Source organism: Trichomycterus rosablanca, chromosome 25, assembly GCF_030014385.1.
Source record: "Trichomycterus rosablanca isolate fTriRos1 chromosome 25, fTriRos1.hap1, whole genome shotgun sequence".
Classification (NCBI taxonomy): domain Eukaryota; kingdom Metazoa; phylum Chordata; class Actinopteri; order Siluriformes; family Trichomycteridae; genus Trichomycterus; species Trichomycterus rosablanca.
In genome coordinates this window covers 4,324,423-4,347,071 of record NC_086012.1, presented here as the reverse complement: position 1 = coordinate 4,347,071, position 22,649 = coordinate 4,324,423, and the positions used below count along the sequence as shown (strand labels likewise).

The following is a 22,649-nucleotide window of genomic DNA, read 5'->3' as shown; positions in this document are numbered from 1 at the left end:
TAATCTGCGCAAGCCTGTTTTTATCCTGTTATCGAACCTGGCTAAACAAGTCATATTATTTTTAGTAAGCATCCTTCAACTACAGTATTGTGTGAGGAATGGCGGCTTGGGGTGGATAGCACTGTCGCCTCACAGCAAGAAGGTCCTGGGTTCGATTCCCAGGTGGAGCGATCCGGGTCCTTTCTGTGTGGAGGTTGCATGTCCTCCCCGTGTCTGCACGGGTTTCCTCCGGAAGCTCCGGTTTCTTCCCATAGTCCGAAGATATGCAAGTGAGGTGCATTGGAGATACAAAATTGTCCGTGACTGTTTGACGTTAAAACTTGAACTGATAAATCTTGTGTAACCAATAATGACCTGATCTGTCATGAATGTAACCAAAGTAAAACATGACGTTAAAATACTAATAAAATAAACTCTTGATGGTTCGCTCATTGCAATTCTCTACGTTACCGGAGGGTGTCGCGAATTCCCGCTTTCTTCCAAATGTTGTCTAATGACTGCACCAAAATGCCAAATCTTCCGTTAATGTACTCCCGTTTACCTTCAATGTATGTCTTAATAAATCCCTAGATTTTGCGTAAAACGTTGCGTACGCACCGTTTATAAATAAGGCCCAGATCTGGATTCAATAGAGCAAATTTTGGCTGTGGTATAAGGGTAGATTGGCAGCATGATTACCATCAGATGGTGCAATACAACTTAAAACAAAATGACCCAACAACTAAAATGAATATTTTTAACACAATCAAATTCATGCTACAAAGAATTAAGGATGTTCTGAGAGCAACAGGGGTCTAGTATTAGTATGGTGAGGTCTATTATAGCAGAATCTTAATTATTTACTGATGGCCAGAACAGTAGGTGTATAGTCCCGCCTGTGCAGTGTGGAGGAGCTTCAGTGTCTCACTCCCCTCACAATCTTGCTCACAGCAATGAAAAGTTAAACAAGCTGTTTTGGAAAGCAGATAATGTTGCACATGGACGAACTGACACTGCACTGAATGGAAAAGACTTGATGTGAATCGAAGCTGGAGCTCCAGTCATGGACTTAAAGTCTCCAGTGTTTTATCTGCTGTGTGGGATTGTATCTGTTCGTGTAAGTGCTTCTCTGGAACCAGCTGATGCACAGGTAGGTACTAATACAGCATTTAATATTAAAAAAAAGATTATTGTGTTTGTAGGGGGGGAAAGCAAGAGACATAGACATGATCAATATCTGTATGCATAATCTGTGCTTGGTATGGTGGATCCATAGGTTTGTACCTAACGTTAGTGATTGTGGAGTTTTGATACTGGTTTGTCTGTGGTATGATTACCTGTAGAATTAAATACAGTTTGTGTTTGACGTCCACGGCTACACAGATTTTACTCACCAACAATAAAACCAGCTCATAATAACACTTCGGTACAGTTTTTGAATACGACTTTAAATATTCGTACTCTACTTAAGCATTTATTTTACTTAAATCTGTCTTGTAGTTCATTTTTCTTTATTCCTACACTACAGCCTGGATCCAGCACCCGAATTACCGAATGAGTTTAATGCTGAAACGGCGCTCACTCAACGTGGGTTGGTACCGTAAAGTGTACAAGAAACGCGCATTAAGCTATTAAGTGCGTCTGACATTACGGTAAATCCTTAAAGCGAGTAACAGCAGTGGCCAGCAGTGGTGTATAAAGTATAGAAGTACAAGTATCTTACCAGAAATTTACTCTGATACAGTGGTGTATAAAGTGTAAAAGTACAAGTATCTTACCAGAAATGTACTATGATACAGTGGTGTATAAAGTATAAAAGTACAAATATCTTACCAGACATTTGCTCTGATACAGTGGTGTATAAAGTGTAAAAGTACAAGTATCTTACCAGAAATGTACTCTGATACAGTGGTGTATAAAGTATAAAAGTACAAACATCTTACCAGACATTTGCTCTGATACAGTGGTGAATAAAGTATACAAGTATCTGATGTTTAATGTACTTAAGTATCAAAAGTATTTACTCAAGTAATATTCTAAGAGGTGACTTTTACCTCTATCAAAGTCAATTTCTGGTAAGATACTTGTACTTTTATACTTTAAAGACCACTGGTGACCAACGACTAAAACTGAGGTCAAATACACAATAAACATACACATTAATCATATAAACTAGTACATTTACATTTGTGGCATTTAGCAGACGCTTTTATCCAAAGCGACTTACAATTATGACTGAACACAATTTTGAGCAATTGAGGGTTAAGGACCTTGCTCAAGGGCCCAACAGTGGCAACTTGGTGGCGGTGAGGCTTGAACCAGCACCCTTTTGATTACTAGTCCAGTACCTTAACCACTGAGCTATCACTGCCCTTTTTAAACTAGTAAAAGCCTCGCTGTTATTAAGTGTCTATATCTGTTAAATCATTGAATATTTATTTTTAAATATAAATTATAACTTTTTAACAATTTAACTTCTAAAACTGATGCTCTTGTTTGGCCACATTATGAAAAGAACCAATTTATTGAAAAAAGACAGTAATGCTTAGAAGAGTTGAAGGTAAAAGAGGATGAGGACAACCAGCATTGTGATGGACAAGTGGATACAATCATAGGAACAATGAGCAAGCCATTAAGAAGCCTTATGACCGATTTGCTCTAGTTACTGTGAGGATATCCCCATGTCTATGTAACTGTCTTTCAGTTAATCCAGCTTTCTCCAAACTAAACCACTAATCATAAAATGTGTCCTTATACTTTTCCTAGTACACGTTGTATGCTATATGGGTGTTTTCCACATTTGTAATCGCACACTACCTTGTGCAGTCTCACCAGATGTGTGTGAATGGGTGGTCTGGAAATGTAGACACCTTGGAAACCTGAGGGAATCTGAACTTTGTGAAGTAACATGTTCGCTTAAGGCATAAAACATAGAGTGCCACCTCTCTTGTAAATTATATTCAAAGATTCAAAGAATTTAATGTTATTGTTGCAATGCATGTTTCTGTTTGGCCGTCTGGTTTTGGGTTAGCTGGATTTTTCCCTTTGGTGGCCTGTGCAGAGCCCTAACCTCAGCCTGACTGAAGACATTTAAGCCAATCAATGCCTATCATTGCAAATACTCACTGACTGTATAAGCACAAATCTACAGTAGCAGAAAACCTTTTCAAAAGAATGGAGCCTGTTATAGCCACAAGGGATGGGGTCCATATGTTTGTCTATGTTTATGCCTGTGTTTCTGTGCAGGGATTTCTCGAAAAGTATGGCTACTTCAATGACCAGGATCACACACACAGTGCAGAGGAAGTCACATCAGCTGTCAGGTAATGCAGATTACATAGGAAAAGCAATTATTTGTTTAATTTAATCACTTCATTTAATTGTATTAATAATTTATTTTAGACCTTTGCTGATATGCCGATATGTTGTGCAGACGTGTATTACTCTTTTAAAAGGAAAGTAGATTGACCGCAGTGATAATGTACTGTACATGTACACATACTCAGCCAAACTAGAGGCCCCCTAACTACTTCCTGATGAAACTATGTTCAGTTCAGTGACTGCATACAGTGGTTTGGGGAAAAAAAAGTATTCACCCCTGAACATGTTTACACAAATATTTGCACAACTGGACAACTGTGTGTATACATGTCATAACAATTTATTCCCAGTGATTAAGATACTGTCGGCAATGATTACTGTCAGTTTATTTAATTACATTTATTTAATAATGATAGCAAAAACATCATGAACATCACCTTCAGTCTCAACATTGGGTATCCCGGTCAACAATGTAGATGGGCTCTTAAAAGAAAGGCTACTAAGTTAAGAGAGGCAGTCTTACCTGGGCAGCATGGCTATAGTTTCACATTTTCATCACCACTTTAGAATGTAAACTGAGCGACTCTAATATGATCTTGAACTCTTCTCAAGATCTGTTGTTCTGTGTTAATGGAGAGAAGATGTTTTGATTCTATTTTGCTTTAATATATTTGTTCTGTGGACAGACTCTGTCATACTAAAAGACCTCACAAAGAGATGAGTTACCCTTGCAAAGTAAGGGGTGTACAGCACTTGTCACGTTTTCCTTTCTTATGTAAATTACAATAAAATGTAAAATAATTCTGTAATTTTGTTTTGATTTTGCATCATGCTTAGTGTTTATATATGAACGGACAAACATACAATATTAAGATCTAGTTTATGGTGCAGAATACTTGTTAACACACTGTTCATATTTCATTATTTTCTATTACAGAGAGTTTCAGTGGCTGTCCCATCTGCCCCTCACGGGGAAGCTTGACAGCACCACACTGGAGAAGATGGTGTCACCACGCTGTGGGGTAAAGGACAGAGGTGGACAGAAAGCTTGGGCACAGCGGGTTGAGACCATTTTTACAGGCCAAAGCCAGCAGCACTTACGCAAGAAGCGCTTTACTCGGCCAGGTCAGAATTAATCTGTTTTTTGCGTCTGAATAATTCAGCAGGTAGTGTTGTGACCCCAACGTAGTCAAACAGCCAACTATAGAAAGGTTCAGGGTTGTGTGTCCAAAAAATATACCTCTGATAATGTAGGTTTCTTTGTATCATTTCATAATACTGTACAATTAATTTTACTTGATATACTGTTCAATTAATTCCACTCTTCTAGCCTGTTTTTGTCATACAAACCTGATAAAAAAGTGTAGTTTTATGGTAAAGATGGTGAAATACACTACTGTCAGGGCAGGGTGTGTCCTGTTGTAAATGCTCAGGACTAACATAATGGGGAGGGGTAATTGCTACCCATGCTGCATGTGCAGACGTTCAGCTAGAAGGACAACACTCCCACACCTGCAGGGTCTAAAAACACACCCTCACACACATACACACCTCAGGATTGGTGTCACAATGTGATTATAAAATTATTTGCTATGCAGCTTCAACTTCAATGTAATAATCCAAGTGGTTTTTAAAACAAATTGTCTATCAAGCTTATGGTCCAGTGTCCAGCTACTCTTTTGTACATCCGTGTGAATCCTGTTTTGAACATTTCTCCGAATGTTCTGGGTTGTGCTGTATAGCTTTAGGGAAAACCTGTCTGAAAATTGATGCAGTTTCTTTTGTTTGGTTCTGCTAGTCTTCCCAAGCTCATTTTTCAAGCTTGCTGGTGCATCTTCAGGTATTAAGATTTGTGTGGAGTTTATTTTTCCCCCGTTTCTTGTATTTTATGGTTTTCTCCTGTGTTACACCCTCTGTTTTAAAGAAGGTTCCAGAATCACAGCAAACCCAAGCAGGATAAAGCACTAATGAAGATGATTTAACAATAATACAGTATAAATAGTTTAGGAGATTAAACCAGTAACTTGTTTAATAATGTCACTGTATGGTATTCGATGATTCTGGAGTCGTCCTCTTAGCTGTTTGAATGCAGTGTGAGATCAGTTCCTGAACATTAGCTGCTTTGTACGTGTGGAAGCTTCAGCAAATAGAAAACGCAGTGCACACCTTGTGTTAGCAGAAAGGAATTTTACACCTGTTGTGGGAATTTGACCGTGGGTCCTGTTCATGTTTACAAAGTGAGCATTCCAGCATCCTCATCTAGGATAAGCAGAGATAGTGAAACCTGCTCTCGTTGCTCTCCTTAGTCTGTTAATACATTTATATTTTCGGCATTTAGCAGACGCCTTTATCCAAAGGGACTTACATTACAGTTACAGTATACAGTCTGAGCAACCGAGGGTTTAGGGCCTTGCTCAAGGGCCCAACAGCAGCAGTCTGACAGTGGTGGGGCTTGAACCAGTGACCTTCTGATTACTAGTCCAGCACCTTAACCACTAGGCAACGGCTTGCCCAATACTAAAGTAACATGTTTGACTTATACTGTATATGTAGAGTTTGTGGTTAATCATCAGAATCTGACCAGAAGTGTTGAAATATTTGCACAAGACTGAATATCCCAGGAGTAAGTTACACGTAGTATCATTACCAGCATTTTTGCATCTGTAATTACTTCCATGAGGAAGCCATGTAGTGTTTCTCAGTTCAACAAACTCTCCCTCTGTTCCCTGAGGGACGCCATAGTATAAGTACTGTAGCTAGATTGCAGCTAAATTGCTCTGAGAACTTCCTCAATCCGCAGAAATTAGCATTGAGTTCATGCTAATTTCACCAATGATATTTTAGCTTACTTCGCAAGCGTTTAATTCTATTTCTAAAGACTGTTTATAGATGATCCTATTACGTCTCTGTAGTTGTCTGAGACCTTTTTGGCACTGTTTTTTTGTCAACTTGTGAAAATGATAATAAATAGCCATACTAAACATGCACATGACATTTACAACCTAAAACTAACCAATGGATGCTGTCTGAACTGTGGCTACTTCTTCAACAGTACGGCAAATTAGTTTAAAGATCCGTTTCTGCTTGCTTTAAATTGGCGAATACATTTTTTGAGCACTTACCACACTGATACCTACAATATATGGCCCCCAAATGATTAAATTCACGTGTTTTAGACACACCCATGGCTAACAAGTGAGTAAAATTAATTAAAGAAAATAAATGAAGTGCTTTCAGTTTATTAGTAGCAGTTAAGGAAGCCACTCGTTCCAGCAGGACTGTGTCTCTGTGTACTATAAAGGCATGGTTTGACAAGTTTGGTGAACCCTGGACTTTACCCCATTGAACACCTATACCGAATTGGTATAAATTGGTATAGCTTTAAAGAGGGGTTTATATTAATTATATTAATGGTTATGTGCAAATCACTGAGGGCAACTAATTTAGGTCTTTCACCATCTACTGTACATAATATTGTGAAAAGATTCAAGGACTCCAGGTGAAATCTGTGTCTGTGTGGACAAGGTTTGAAACCCCTGTGTGTTACCTTTTAGCCCTCTAAACCATCTGCATGAAAAAACATAATGCTACTATGATGAATATAGCAATATTAGCTTGTTAAGGTTAATTATCTGTCTATGATGATTTGTAGTAAAGTTCAATTAAGTCAAAGGCACAAGTCAGATTTTTTTACTTGAGTGAAGTACAAATACCCTAAATTCCCAAAGTACTACTGCGATACTATACAGCTCTGGTTTGTTCAGTAAATCCCTCCTGTCAGTCCAGGGAATTGTAATACACCAGGAATGCAGTAAAGGCATGCTGGGTTTGTCTATATTCATGTCGGTACCTGATGCAGACCATCTGTTTTCATTGCGCAACATAACTGCTTATTTGACACTTGTTGTACAATTTAAAATGTACAAAAAAAAAAAAAGTAACCGGAGTTCAATTCTGCTTGTATCTTGTATCGCTATTAACCTCGCAATTGGTGGTGCCTGCCACACTCTTACCTGGGAAGTGGTGGCACAAGCTCAACTGTACAATGCTATGGAATAAATTAAGGATTCAAGCCCCAGCAGCACTAAACTGCCAGCTAGTTAATTTTAAGGTAGAGGTTTACTGTCTGTCACAAATCCCAAATGAAAATCTTAAAACGTGTGATGCTACTATGACTGCAATTGTATGTGACTCACAACAGTATGTGACATTATCAAATAAGAGAAAGCTTTTTTAAATTTTAATAATGCCCTCTGGTGCCCAGACAAGTATCTGTCTTACTTTACGCAAGACAAAATAGCCTAGTACAGTATTAATATGAATCACAAAGGCTGTAATCCTAACAGTCCGGTAGCTCCTGCTCTTTAAATTGGCTGCAGTGTTCAAGTGTTCTTTTTTCTAGGAGGAAAATGGTCCAAGAGTCACCTAACGTACCGCATCCTGAACTGGCCCCGGCAGCTCTCCCAGGGACCTGTGCGACTGGCGGTGCAAACGGCCTTCCAGCTCTGGAGTAACGTGTCCGGATTGGTCTTCAAGGAGGTGAACGATGGTCCCACGGACATACGACTGGCGTTTTATGAGGGAGAACACAACGATGGCACCAGCAATGCATTTGATGGTCCAGGTACAATACACCTTATATCTCAATCAGAATAGCAACATTTTAAAATTCAAATCTTTAGTCCTTGGGACTGGCATTGAGAGCAATGGCTAGGCTGTTTTGGACAAGTTAGGCTTACTATGAGAATAAATTGCTGGTTGATGAAAAACTGTGAATTAGGAAACTAAATTAGGAGAGAAACAGGGGAAATGCAATAATAATTTCTTGGTATCCAACCAGGCCATCTAAAATCAATAAATCAGTCAAAATACAAATGTCTGGTGTGTTTTAATGAAGGTAACATGCTTAGATATGCCTATTTCCCTTTTCTGTCTCTGACACTTTCCAGGTGGTGCGCTTGCACATGCTTTCTTCCCATTCCGAGGTGAGGCTCACTTTGATAAAGCTGAATACTGGACTCTGAGCAGCCACAAAGGTCAGAACCTCTTCTTGGTCACTGCCCACGAGATTGGCCACACGCTGGGACTGGAGCATTCACCCGTTCGTCACGCCCTCATGTCGCCCTATTACAAGAAGCTTGGTCGCAGTCTTCTGCTCAGCTGGGATGATATAACATCTGTGCAACAGTTATATGGTAAAATGTGTTTCATTTCTCTTCTGTACTCTTCTGAAATTGATGGTGTTTCATTTTAAACAGGGGATGTGATCATGATGTGTTTGACAGGGACTATTTACAGAAGGTAACACTGAATGAATTTGTGTCTTTAGTCCTCTTTCTTGGTTCCTATAATATCAGTATAAATGCAGTATCTATCTATCTAGAAGTGTCAGGACAACACTTCTATTCAACAGTATGACAGCATTATTTCTTAATATGTGATTGCAGGAATTTCAGATGTTTCCAGCTTCAGTGAATAATGATGTTAAAAGATTCATAAAATCTGCAGAAATATCTGTGTGTAAACAGCAAGGCTGAAAAAACAGTACTAAATAGCCCTGACACTTGGGCAAGACTGTATGAAAACCCTCATGCTTTTACAATTTTATAAACATCTCAAACACTTAATGGGCATTATTGATTATTTTAGCATGACTATGCAGCCTTGCTTAAGTTTTGAGTGTGGGTGCTAGACTAAACTGCCTGCAGTCCATGTTTGTCTCCTATTAAAACATTGTAGAGTGGTAAAAAGCACAAATTGTTTAAAATCAAAGACTCAAGGCTGTATAATTGTGCAGCCAAAATGTTATAGGTACCAAAAATCATGAAAAAATAAAAAATAAAACAAATAAAAAATAAAATACCCACCTTCTCCAAAAAACTGTTTTTTAATTTAGTACACACACACACAAAAAAAAAATCAATTCTTATTGTTTATGGGTGTCCATGTACATTTTCAGCATTTAGCAGACCTTTATTCAAAGCAACTAACATTACAGTTACAGTATACAGTCTGAGCAACCCAATAAGGACCCATTTATGGGGCTTGAACCAGCAACCTTCTGATTACTAGTCCAGTACCTTAACCACTAGGCTACGACTTGCCCTAGTCTCCATATCACTGCCTGCAATTTTTGGAATTGAATTTCTAACAAGCCTATAGTCAGGTGTCTACATACTTTTGGGTGTATAGTTTGCTTTAGAATTCAGTCCATATCTAAAACAAGTCAAAACCAAGGATTCAGCAAAGGACCAAGTATTAAACATCATCATTCTTAAACATCCTTCCTGTTTACTCCACCACGTTCCTACCTCCCGACCTTTGTAACAAACTCTCTGTGTGGTAAAAACTCAGGAAGGCAGATGCAAACAGCCAAAGAAAAAACAAATCAGCATGAAGAACAGTAAAACTCAGCATTCTGTAAGCATCTCTGAGGCAGGTTTCCACACGCACCGCTTCACTCATCCATCTGACAGTTCTGCAGTTCTCAGCAAGGAATGCTTCTTCAAGTCTTCAGTCTGCTCAGGCATCAGATTTGGCTTTTTCAGGCTTGTCGGACCTGCGTGCTTTCTGGAAGTGCTTTATCTGTCCATGTCTTCTCTACGAGAGCTCCCTGTAGATTAGTGTGAGATGTGCGCTTTCAGAAAACCGGCACTATCAGATCCATTCAGACAATAGCTGGATAGAAGGATACATTTGAACAGATGAATGGGCTTTGAATGAGAGTTTTAGATCGTGAAATGAGGCGCTTGGCGGTAGGCACACAAGAAACAGCATGTGAGATTTGGATAGTGTTTTTGTTACTGTGGCTTGTTTGTGATTGAAGCACTGAAGGATGGGTATGAGGTATCACAGTGAGATACCACACTCTATTTTGACTGGAAGAGCTTCTCCAAGGTGCGGATTATCATGAGGTTGCACTGATATTATGAGGACCTGAAGTAGTGCTTCAAAAAATTTCCGCACTTTTTTTTTTTTGACCTCTATTTATTAAGTAATTTACAAATTACATCACTTTTCTACATAGTCACCTTCACATGCATTTTTCCCAACGTTGTACCAACTTTTTAATGCCATCAGCATTAGCTACTGATGCACCGCTGCTTTCACATCATCATCACATGAAAATCTTCTTCCCCTTCAAGCTTCTTTGAGCGTCTAAAAGGGTGGAAATCACCAGTCTCTCAGACACGACCGATTACTACTCTTCCCTCACCGCCCTCACCGTTTCCAACCAAAATATAAAAGTGCTGAAACTTTTTGAAGATCCTATGTATTATAATAACAGTACACGTTATTACACTTCTTACTTTGCTGCTGGCTGCCTGCTAAGTCTCAGATGGACTGTAAAGTCCTGCTTATGACATTAAACCTCTAAATGTATCAGCTTTTTAATTCCTTACTGATCTTCTTAAGCAGTATAGCCCACCATGGGCATCCTCATTAAGAATGCTCTGTTAGCCGAGTTCCTATACATAAAACAAAACAATTTCAAATTTAACTTATGATTGCAAGTCCTTTTTGTCTGATATCAGGACAAAACAGGGACTGGTTTGGGTAAAACAGCTCTAGGTGATAATCTAAATGGAAACCAAACCTTTGTAGTTCTGGGATTGATTATCTGATTAAATCTTTTATAACAGTAAATTGTATCAACATCTTTTTAGTTCTTTAAAACTATTTTATTAGAATGCTCTATCATATATTAACATTTATTTTTTTATATATAAAGACCATATAAAGTGCTTTATAAAGCACTTATATGGTATTAATAATATTGTAATTATTATTAGTAGTAGTATAAGTAGTAGTAGTAATGAAAGAGGATTTTCACACTGCTAGCCTGATCTCTTAACTACTTTTAAAGGATGCATAAACAATATTTCAGGTCTTCCAACACGAGTAAACACAAAATTCAGCCTTTAAATTATCATTCTATTTATTGAAGATAAAGAGTATTTATTTATTTATTTATTTATTTGCGTATTATTATAATTATGCATTTTTCCCTTTTTTTCCCAATCTAGTCATATCCAGATACCCAGCTGTATCTCCTCTACTGCTGCAGACAGTCTTAATGAGGTTTAATTCAAGATTTTTACTCTCCAAACCCCTAATTTTCTTTCTTTCAAAATATTCAGAGCTGGACTTGCTTGTGTGCCTTGGATTGTCCTGTGGCATAACCCAACTGCACTTGAGCTTCAGAATTTGGGCTTAAAAAGTCATAGAGGAGGAAAAAAAATCATGCGGACTGCACACACATCCTGAGCTTAACCACCCGTAACCAAACAAGAGACATCCAGTCTCCTTCTGCTGATGAGTTCCACTCTTTATGGTCATTCCCAAGTCTTTCCCCCCCAAATTCCCTTCAGGGATGGAGATATTATCCACGGTTAGCACAAATGTTTGCTCAGCCTTTTGCAAACAAAATGAGTTCGGGTCCATCCTGGGGCTCACGCAGGGAAGCTTTGTGTTATGCTTTGTATTGGGATTCCAGGAGTTGTTTTTTCTGCCTCTGTAAACAAAATCCATAGTTTATATAGTTGAAGTATTTTACCATGTTGGAAGGTCAACGGATGTTCTGGGAAAAGTTGGGACATTTTGTTAAATGTAGTAAAAGATACCTGCAAAACACTCAAAAAAGTTGGGACAAGGGCATATTTACCACCGTCTCACATCGCCTTTGTTATTAATTAGAATTTTAAATTATTTGTAACTTGAGGATGCCAATTGTTGCAGTTTTGCAAGTGGAATGTTTGCACATTCTTGCTTGATACAAGATTCAGCTGCTCAACAGTCTGTGGTCACCGTTATCTGATTCTCCTCTTCTTGATACGTTGTACAATTTCCACAGGAGACAGATCTTGAATTCTCTTAATCTTTTGCACATTTGTTTTAGCTTTCCACAGTGTTTTGAAATGTATCTTTTGGGTCAGAAGAGCAATAATGAGGTAAGGACTTCATGTTGGACTAGAAGACCTAGCTCACTATCAATGTTCTAATTCATCCACTAGAGTTCCTCTACACAAACTCATCAAATCATGTCTTTATGGACATCGTTTTGTGCACAGAGGTACAGTCATGTGTAACTGGAAGTGTATATTTGATTTGATGTATTTTAGACACTTTATAGCTATGAGCAAGTCTGAAATTCCTTCACCTAATATTTACTATGGGTTGTGCACGTCCTTTTGGCCACACACTGTATATATTTATGCTAAACTGTAAAGCTAAACACATTAAAATCTTTGTGTGTGTGCGAATGTGCGTGTTTGTGTTTAGGAAAACCATCCAAAGGAACAGTGGTGCAAATCCCAGGCGAGAAACTTAAACTGGCTATGCAGGACTGGGAGTTAGCTGAGGAAGCTACAGGCAGTCCTTCTCTCCCCCACTACTGTAAGAACCTGTTTGATGCCATTACAATAGGTAAGAAAACTAGATTGCATTACCTGTACTGTTATTATTATTGTTATTGCTTTTTTTTCGTGAAATACAGGTCAAAATGTCTCAAATAAACTTGGTCAACATGGAAGTTAAAAAAGCGCACAAAGTTGGACGCATGTGAATATTATGTATATAATATTATTTGGGATTTTTTAATTGATTCGATTATGCATATATTTTCATTGATTTTATACCCTCAATTTTGTATATGCTATTTCTAAAGATGGGAAAGGATCAGTGCTGGTATTCAGAGGCAGCTTGTACTGGACAGTGTCATCTGATGGAAATGCAAGTGCTCCACTTCCTTTCCAGAAGCGCTGGCCTCATCTCCCACTTGCTATCGACGCTGCTGCGTTCTCCCCGCTGGACAGAAAGCTGTACTTTTTCAGAGGTGGGTTATTGCTAACGCTAGACGTAGTTCAGTGTAGTGTGATTATATGTGTAGTGTGATTATATGCTATGAGTAAGGCTCTACCTAATTCACGGCTGTTTTGCAGGGAAGCACATTTGGCGATACTCTGGTTCTACCCTGGACCCTGGATTCCCCAAGAAGAGCAGCGAGTGTGGCATGCCTCGCCACCCAGAATGCACCTTTTTCTACCCTCCTCTGGGCCACATGGTGGTCTTCAAAGGCCCACGTTACTTTGTGCTTAACCTGGAGACGCTCCGCTCTGAGCCGTACTACCCGCGAAGACTTGCCGATTGGAAAGGAGTGCCTGAAGGGGCTAACGGGGTCGTAACCTGGGCCGATGGTAGGCTTTACTTCTTTCGGGAACAGAAGTACTGGAGGTTTGATCCAGGGAAGGTGCGCGTCACGGCCAGTGGGCAGTGGACGAAGGAGCTGGCGTGGACCGGCTGCTATAAAACTCAGTTGAGCGACATACAGACCAAATCACTGTCTTAGGTGAAACGTTCTGGAATCAGGGGCCACGTGCAATTCAAAAATGAGATCAAATGGTCATAAAATTAAAATTCACTGTATGCTGTAGGCATTGTTTGGTATTTTTACATATATAAACTTGTCTGGTGCTAATTGCTGATGTTTTGTGGACAAGGACAACAAGACTGAGGTTGTTTTTGTTAATTAAAGACTGTAGAATAAAACACCTCGGCTTGGTAAACCATTTTTAATGTATATAAGTAAATCATGTTATTTATGTCTTTTAAAACACAAGATACTAAAATATAAATATATAACTGGGATAGATATCATCTCAAAATTATTGCAATTGTTTATTGAATTAATCACAACATTAAATCACAATGTGAAATCACATTTTCTGTGTTCAAGTTCAAGTTATTAAACGGTTAAAATGTGACATAGGTTGTGCAACTATTTTGCATTAAACATTTGATGTATATACACTTTATAAACAAAAGTGTCATGTCCTTCTGTGTTGACATTTTGGCTAACAAAGGGAGCACGGAGGCGCAGATCATTGGTGCAGCAGTTTCTCGTGATTGAGTTGATTTTGGTTATCTGGACAAGAAGCAAGAGCCAAAGTCAGTCATAGCATGATGGTGCATTTGCTCACGCTACAACAGCAGGGCTTGGTAAACACAAAGTGCATTTGCTTGACTGTTGTGTTTCATAGTGAAAATGTATTGTGCCTCATGAAGAACAGAATAAAACTACGGTGACCACGCACTGTTGAGCACCTAAAATCTTGCATAAATCAGCAAAACTTCCACTGACAAAACTACAACAATTAGTGTCCTAAATTTTAGAAAAGGTGATGCAACACAGGGTAAACACACATCTGTATCAGTTTATTATAAATGTGCTTATATTTACAACATACGATTAATTTGGTCAGTAAAACATTAGAAATCTTTGTACTTTTGTCAGTGAAACAAGGGCCGAGGAGAATTAACAAATTATTCAACAAAAACATTGTTTATTGTATTTGTTGGGACAAAATAGGGTAGTACTAATGTTATATAGTTGTATATTTATATTATTAATTAATGGCTATTTTATGTATTCTCACAGTGTGTATATAACAGCTCCAACATGATCTGGGTCCAGCACCACTTACAAACACCAAAAAGAAAAGCGCACACACACACACACCATACAGTGTGCTAATCCTTCACATGATGACACACACTTTAAACTAGTGTATTTTAAACTGGCTAGGGTAACACTAAATATATTTCTCTGTATGTAAAATAACAATTCTCAGTCCATTATCAATTGTGCCTAAAATTCCTTTCGACGCTGCCGGCAAATGAACAAGTACAACATTAAAAGGAGGTCAGTCAGATAAAGAACTCGTCTACTTGTTCTTGCTCTCGAATATGGGGCTGTAATGCCCGGGACTGTGATGCCCGGGTCTGTGCTACAGGGTCTGGTTGACTCCTCTCTATAATCTTCTCGTTTGATCCACCCAGTGTGCAGCATCGTAGATCCCTTGCGAGTGTGTCCAGACCAGGGCTCCGCAGACTGACTGCACAGCCCGTGTCTACGTTAGTCTCTGGCTTCCCTCGGTCCAGCAGGAGACGTGATACAGAGCTGAAGGATGCGACTGGCTCCGAGGCATTGACAAACACAGGAGCGGGGCTGCTACGCTGGGAGGAGTAACATGAGCTACCGGGAGGAGTGCTACATGCACTGCTGGAACCCAAACTCTCTGTGCCACCTCCTGCTCGTCTCTGGGCTCCAGGTAGGCTGCCTAGAGTGCGCTCTTTAAGCTGGCACAGTCTGGTGCCAGGTGAGGCTGAGACTGGAACCGGGTACTTCAGCAGGGATGGTGGCGGAAGAGTGGGACAGCTGAGTGGGAAAGCAGAGGAGAGGAGCCGCGGTGGCTGTGCTCCTCCTTTAACCTGCAAAAGAGTACAAAAATGATAATATACTATAAACAATGATACAAAAGATCTCTTATCAGTTAGTAGTAATAAAATATTAGTATATATTAGTATAATAAATTAGTATATCGCCTAAATTGTGTAGACACCTGAACATAAGCTTGTTAAACATTGTTGAAATGTCCCCAGTTTTCCTTCCAATCTAGTCGTATCCAATTGCCTGATTGCATTATGCTTTCTCTCTACTGATGTTGACCTTTACTCTGACTGAGGAGAGCCGTGACCAACACACGCCCCCTCCGACACGTGAGTAGTAGCCGACTGCATCCTTTTACCTGCACAAAGCAAGTTCATATGCGGATCAGCTTTGGGTATGGAGAGACACACCCTGATCACATTATCTCTTGTCCCTGTGCAGGCGCTATCAATCAGCCAGTTTTGAGGAATCCCCTTCGGCACCCACTCTTGAACAACAAGCCAGTCGTTGTTCGTGTAGGCGCCCAGCCTGTCGGTAGCAGAGCTGAGATTCAAACCAACGAGCTGGAGAATAGCAATCATCTATTGCCAATAAGGATAACCATTACAAAATTAGGTGCTCGGGGGGGGGGGGGAGCAGACGCCAGCCCACCACCAATGAGATCTGGGTCTACACAGACACTGTTGGCTTTAATTAACGGAGGATGGCCGGAGCCCTGTGATGAACTGGTATTCCTACCTTGGCTTAATGTTTCCCGGTGGAACCAGACCCACCACAACCTTCACCAGGAGGAAATGGTTGATAAAAATGAAGTGAAAAATAGGCCAAGCGTTCCAGATTAAGAAACCCTTTTCTAGACCTCACTTCACCTACAGATGAACGGTCCGATTTGCTGTATGTATATTTTTGACCAGTGTACTCAAATTTGTGAAAGAATACATTCCATTTTTTTGTATGATTTGAATAAATCAGCCCACATCTGGAGCAGAAACCCCCTCAGACCTGGAGCTAAACTCATTACAGAAATGCTGTCCAAGCAGTTGTGGTTTGTGGTGGCGAGCATCTTGAAATCTTATTTTCTACCTTCTTTAAGCTCGGTGCAAAGTTTCAGTTGCTATGGCGTCGATTCGTTTCCAGCATGCATGCATTTCGTTTCCATTACGTAACACTTGCACTACAGGACGGACAAAAAGCACGACAGCTTTATGAAGCAAACGCCGCATCGTATATCGCTGCAAATTTACAGCTCATAAAAACTGCTGTTCGTGTTTTAGTGCTTCACTTTTCAGCACCAGAGTTTTAAGGTCGCGGATTCACTTTTGGTGGTCAAAGAGGGATTAGAATTCTGGGCCAAGGGGTGAAGAAATGCCAGCAGTGCCACACAAACATCTCAACACATACTGTTAAAATAAAAGTGTTAAAAGTGCTATATATAATTTCAGGCACTCACCTGAAACAGAATTTTATTGCCATCCAGGTCCTCTGTTTGCCAACGGGTTGCACTAATAGGTGAGCATGGGTTTGGCAGCAGGGGCACAAGCTGACCGATCTCACCCACCTTGAACTGCAGCACGGCTGAGTGGCACGTTTCCACCCTCACTCCGGGTGCGAGCTGCTTGAGTGCCAGCTGCAGACTGAATGTCCTCTCTGTCATTAACGTAAACCAGCAAAAACCGGCCTTCTGCTCCTCGGCTCTCATGCGCAGCACTGTCTCATAAAGCCGCACAGCATCCTCGAAGTTTTCATGCACGCTGTGCAGCGTCAGACGCAGGACTTCACCCCCGCAATGCACTGGCCGGACAGCCCACACTGGCATGCCCGCACCGAGGCTGTAGAAATCCCGCTCGGGCAGCAGATAGGGACGGAGCAGGGCATCAGAGCTTGTGCATCCATTTTCGGAGTGGTGATACTGCCAGGGTGGTCGCTGGAGGAAATCCAGAACCCGAAGGATGCGCTCTTCGCCGCATGATTCGTGAAGGAACAGGGTGACAGCTAGCGACGGGTACCCAGCTGGTGGGCACAGGTGAGCACGGGTGGTTTCACGCACTGGGCAGGCACGCTCGGATACGTGGAAAAGTCGCAAGCCTGGGCACACCCACTCCAGGAGGCAGTCCAGAGTGTGCTGGAGGAGGAGAGAATCACCTGGGTTGGCCAGCAAGTGCATGGCAACCAGAGGAGGATCATGGGGCATGAGGTCAACTAGGATGAGATGGTAAAGCAGAGGATTAGAAAAGCACCACCTTTGAAGTGTAAAAATGGATAATAAAAGAAAAGTCTGTATAGCTGGGTGATAGATACAATTCTGACCAATATAATCATTTTTTTCTAAATTGTATTTAAATTATTTCTGGAAATGTATTATATATCATTTATACCCAACACACACACGTGTAGTAGCCAACCTCTTCTTTTCACCTGCACGATATGGGTTCACACAGAGAACAGTATTGTGTACAGAGTCACGCACTGCTCTCCATTATTCCCCATCTCTGTGCAGGTGCCATCCACCAGCCAGCAGAGACTGTACTTGCATTACTAAACATAAAACTGATTTACCCCAAGTACCCGACCACAGCTAGCTGTCATTATATTGGATAAAAGCCACATTGTTTACATTTTACAAATAAATAATGTGTTTTATTAAATACGTACAGATACATATGGAAATAGTACTTACTACTACTGCGTGACATTTTGCTGCAGTCCGATCTGAAAGAAAAAACAGGTTTCTGTGTTAGTTTTTTTTTATTATTATATCTATTTAATACCTAATGTAATTAGTGGCAGATGGCTTTTTGGGTTGAAATCTCCAACTAACCAAAATCCGACGCTGTAAAAAGTGTTTACCCATGTAAATCTACCCCTTTAAACTTGTGCCACCTTAAGCAGCAACGGCAGCAACCAAATTATACACTGTTGTGTAATTTTCTTTATAATTTTAAGATTCTATTTTTGCATTTCTCCCTTGTTCCTCATAATTTAGTTGTGTCTTATTTCTCAGTTATAACTTCCACATACATATAACCCCTACACTGACCGATGAGATCATGTGACCCCCTCAGACACCAGCGCAGTTTCTGGCACTTCTTTTCACCCGGTAGAGATGGAGTCTTACAGAGCTGCATCACGTATGGCAATTCAAGCACTGCTATATGTGAACCAACCATTATTTTTTATTTTGGATCAATACAGGACTGAATTTTGATTAGAACAGAACCCCTAAACACTATTTGTTCAGCTCATGTGGATACAACTAACATTTTGTAGTATCAGCAACATTACAACTAGTTTAAAGTTTAAAATAACAGTACTGCTTTTGTTTGACTTTTCTTTTAGTATTCTGCTTTTACTATATAGTTAGTTAAAGCAACACAATAATTCCAATTTGGTCACAGTAAAGTTACATTAAAGTGTCCATCCGTCGCTAACTTAGACACTACAAACAAAGGCAGCGTCCCAACACACTAACGCATACTTGCGTACTAGATAGTATGCGGCGCTTCACGCTCCACCTATAGCGGAACAGAATCTATTCATACTAGCTAGTAGTGAAGTATGCGAGTTTGGTCGTAGCCAAAGAGACCAATATAAACAGAAGCTGTTAGCATTGTAAATGAACTCACCCTGCAGTTTCTGCTCCCGAGTCCGTGTTCTCATCCTCCACACTTTTACTGAATATATACGGTCTGCGGAGCATTCTTTTTTACCCGTTATTTTTATCTAAATCTGCCAAACAGTGACTCATTTTCCATTTTTCCATAGCGGGATGAGAACTAACTGTACCGACCCGTGTGCTGTCCTGAAGCGGACAGATCAGCGGATTTGGCGCCACCTAGAGTTTCCTTGTAGCTAACTAATACTAGCATTCATACTCTAACTTTAATAAGTATAATAAAATATACTTTTAATATTATTATATCATTATTACACAACTAAATAAATATAGCATACAAAGCAGCAATAACATAGTTATTAACTAACGTAGTTATTAACTTTAGCAGAGCGCTTCTTCCCTGTGTCCTGTGTGGGACTAAATGCTAATGACATTTAGCAGATGGCTTCCACCCCTGTATTAGTTCATACAAAAGGCACCAGATGGCACTAAGCAGATTTTAGGGAAGAGAGAGACCCCCCCTTAAGCCTCCATGGAATCTGGAAGGCACTACAGTTACATGCAAATATTTGGGCACCAATGACCAAGTTACATATTTTGTTTATCTTTTTTTTAAATGCATTTGCAGCAAGATGTATATTCAACCATTGTGGCTTAGTGGGTAGCACTGTCGCCTCACAGCAAGAAGGTCCAGGTGGGGCGGTCCGGGTCCTTTCTGTGCGGAGTTTGCCTGTTCTCCCCGTGTCCGCGTGGGTTTCCTCCCACAGTCCAAAAACATGCCACCAGGCTAATTGGAAACACTGAATTGTCCTATAGATACCTAGCCGCTAGATGCACAAACCAGTGCATTGTAGTGCCGGTCCCAAGCCCGGATAAAATAGGGAGGGTCGTGTCAGGAAGGGCATCCGGCGTAAAAATTGTGCCAAATCAATGCGGATCATGATCCGCCAAGAGCCGACCCCGCAACCGAACGGGACAAAGGCCGAGGAAGAAAAATGATGTATATTCAACCATTGCAAACGTCAATGAATTTATTTTATATTTAATTAACCTAAAATGATACTAATAATACATTGATTGTAGCATGTATAAAGTTGTAAATACTTTATATAGGGCTTCTAGCCAGGTCAAGAGCTGTTATTAGGAATTGTTAGCTAATATTACTTTGACTTGACATGTATCACCTACCTAAACCTCCATGACAATGGAACTCTCTAATGACATATACAGTGGTGTTCAAAAAAATAGCAGTCCAACACCATTAACCTGATAAATCACTGTTTTTAGTAGAAATGCTATTTCTACATAGCAAATAATTTACTTGAAAGTGTAGTAGAGTAATGAAAACAAAACAAACCCAACAATTAGGACATGCATGCCACTCATTCTGAGTAATTGAAGCATTGATTGAAAGGGGCTTGTTCAAAATAATAGCAGTGAGGAGTTCAATTGGTGAAGTCATTCATTCTGCAGAAGAACGTGTGTCAAATTTGGCCCTTATTTAATTTAGGAGGGTGGCAAATGTTGCACAACTTGGTCATAGCGCGTTTCCTTCTGAAATACTGGGTAAAATGGGTTGTTCCAGACATTGTTCTGATGAACAGCATACTTTGATTAAAAAGTTGATAGTAGAGGGAAAAACATACAGAGAAGTGCAGCAAATTATTGGCTGCTCAGCTAAAATGATCTTAAATGCCTTGAAGTGACAACCAACACCTGAAAGACGCAGAAGGAAGCGTGGAACTACTGTTCAAATGGATCGAAGAATAGCCAAAATGGCAAATACTCCAGAAAGAATTAGGAACATCTGAAGTTACCAGTGAGTACAGAAGATGATTAAGTGAAGCCAATTTACCAGCAAGAACTCCTTGCAAAGTCCCGTTGTTAAGAAAAAGACGTCCTGAATGGGTTAACATTTGCCAAGGAACACATTGACTGGTCCAAAGAGAAACGGCTCAACATTTTGTGGACTGGTGAAAGCAAAATTGTTCTTTTTAGGTCTAGTGGCCGTAGACAGTATGTCAGACGACCATCGAGCACTGAATTCAAGCCAAAGTTCACTGTGAAGACAGTAAAGCACGGTGGTACAAAATGATGATATGGGGATGTTTCTCATACCATGGTGTTACACCTATTTATCGCATACGAGGGATCATGGATCAGTTTAAATATATCAGAACACTTGAGGAGATCATGTTGCCCTATGTCAAAGAAGAAATGTGCTTAAAATGGGTGTTTCAACATGACAATGACCCAAAACATCTTGGTTACAGACAAACAAGATTGAGGTAATAGAGTGGTCAGCCCAATCCCCTGACTTCAATCCCATAGAGAACTTGTGTTCTGATATCTGAAGCGCGTTTTTTTGAGGCAAAACCCAAAATTGCAGAAGAACTGTGGAATGTAGTCTAATCATCCTGGACTGGAATACCTGTTCAGAGGTGCCAGAAGTTGATCGACTCCATGCAACACAGATCTCAGAAACAATTGTTTTGCCACTAAATATTAGTTCAGTAATTTAAAGTAAAGTGAAACCTCAAACATTTTTTCATGTTATAGATAATTTTTTTGAGTTTTTAATGAAAAATGCTGGCACTGCTATTTTTTTGAACAGCCTAATATTCATTTTTCTTAACTTTCTGTAAAGGATGAACACAAACTGGCAAAATTTGGTTAATGTTTTGATTTAGAATTGAAAGTGTAGTATTTTCAGTGCATTTGCATTTATGGAAATAAAAGTTATTATAATGATTTTGTGCTTTATTCACTTTTTTTAAATCACTGCTATTTTTTTTAACACTACTGTAAATGGTATAAGAAACGTAAAGGTGTTATCTCAGCCTTCAAATTCCACAAAAACCGGAGTGATTGTGCATTCCTGAGCTGTATTGGACAAACAGGTTAGACCCATGAAAGTTCCAAGGAGTAACCTACAGGACCTTCTGCCAGTATCTTGGTGTCAGGTATCACAGGACACCTTCAAAAGAGAAAGCTACAGAATATTATGCATGTGCTTTTTTTTTTCCTTAAATCAACATAACTACACCTAGGGGCAGGGCTGAAGTCATGCAAAGTACTGGATTAAGGTCAGATGAAACCACATTTTAGCTTGTTTCTGAGAAAAACACATGTCAAGTCATTTGTGTTAAGGACATATAGGACCATTTGCTTGTTTTTTGAAGGTAAGCATGTCATTTTTATTAAATGCGTTTCCATGCTAATTGTCTCATCAACTCAAAAAAGTTCTTTACAAAATGCATATGGCTTATCTAGATGTTGTTTTCAGACATCAGGTTGCAGATAAAGCGTCATCATGAAGACTGAAAATCACACTACACAGTAGAATGGTGCTGTGATGTAGGGCTTTTATTTTGCATTGCTCTGACCTTTACTGTTGCCCATAAATGCTAGTTCTTAATCATATTTTGGACAATGTAAATTGCAAGCTTAACATACTTTTATGTTAATAAAGTATCTCCTGCTTTGTAGGTGCAAATAGTTACATTC

At 39.8% G+C, this 22,649-nt stretch overlaps 2 protein-coding genes across 2 annotated transcripts; one reads left to right on the top strand and one right to left on the bottom strand.

Annotated features, from left to right (window-relative positions):
- The first annotated feature begins 1,042 nt into the window (after window positions 1-1,042).
- mmp28 (matrix metallopeptidase 28) lies at window positions 1,043-13,985 on the top strand. The gene is made up of 8 exons (XM_062987228.1): window positions 1,043-1,129; window positions 3,226-3,302; window positions 4,238-4,425; window positions 7,703-7,924; window positions 8,250-8,495; window positions 12,583-12,726; window positions 12,968-13,135; window positions 13,242-13,985. Exons 1-8 carry the CDS (start codon window positions 1,043-1,045, stop codon window positions 13,646-13,648), a joined length of 1,539 nt encoding a protein of 512 aa, XP_062843298.1. The 3' UTR covers window positions 13,649-13,985.
- A 577-nt stretch (window positions 13,986-14,562) lies between these two features.
- On the bottom strand, window positions 14,563-19,324 carry LOC134302772 (protein FAM124B). The gene is made up of 4 exons (XM_062987974.1): window positions 19,153-19,324; window positions 18,207-18,238; window positions 16,980-17,728; window positions 14,563-15,570 (listed from the first exon to the last, which is right to left on the bottom strand). The coding sequence occupies exons 1-4, from the start codon at window positions 19,224-19,226 to the stop codon at window positions 15,007-15,009; spliced, it is 1,419 nt and encodes a 472-aa protein (XP_062844044.1). The 5' UTR covers window positions 19,227-19,324; the 3' UTR covers window positions 14,563-15,006.
- Window positions 19,325-22,649: the final 3,325 nt, after the last annotated feature.

What these genes read in the sequence shown, in the direction of transcription:
- LOC134302772 (XM_062987974.1), bottom strand. Translation starts at nt 19,226, where the DNA reads ATGCTCCGCAGACCGTATATATTCAGTAAAAGTGTGGAGGATGAGAAC. An exon ending in TCGGGAGCAGAAACTGCAGG is followed by an intron (nt 18,239 to 19,152) that starts GTGAGTTCATTT and finishes TTTTTCTTTCAG; the next exon opens with ATCGGACTGCAGCAAAATGT. An exon ending in CAAAATGTCACGCAGTAGTA is followed by an intron (nt 17,729 to 18,206) that starts GTAAGTACTATT and finishes ATCTCATCCTAG; the next exon opens with TTGACCTCATGCCCCATGAT.
- mmp28 (XM_062987228.1), top strand. Translation starts at nt 1,043, where the DNA reads ATGGACTTAAAGTCTCCAGTGTTTTATCTGCTGTGTGGGATTGTATCT. An exon ending in CAATGCATTTGATGGTCCAG is followed by an intron (nt 7,925 to 8,249) that starts GTACAATACACC and finishes GACACTTTCCAG; the next exon opens with GTGGTGCGCTTGCACATGCT. An exon ending in AAAGCTGTACTTTTTCAGAG is followed by an intron (nt 13,136 to 13,241) that starts GTGGGTTATTGC and finishes GCTGTTTTGCAG; the next exon opens with GGAAGCACATTTGGCGATAC.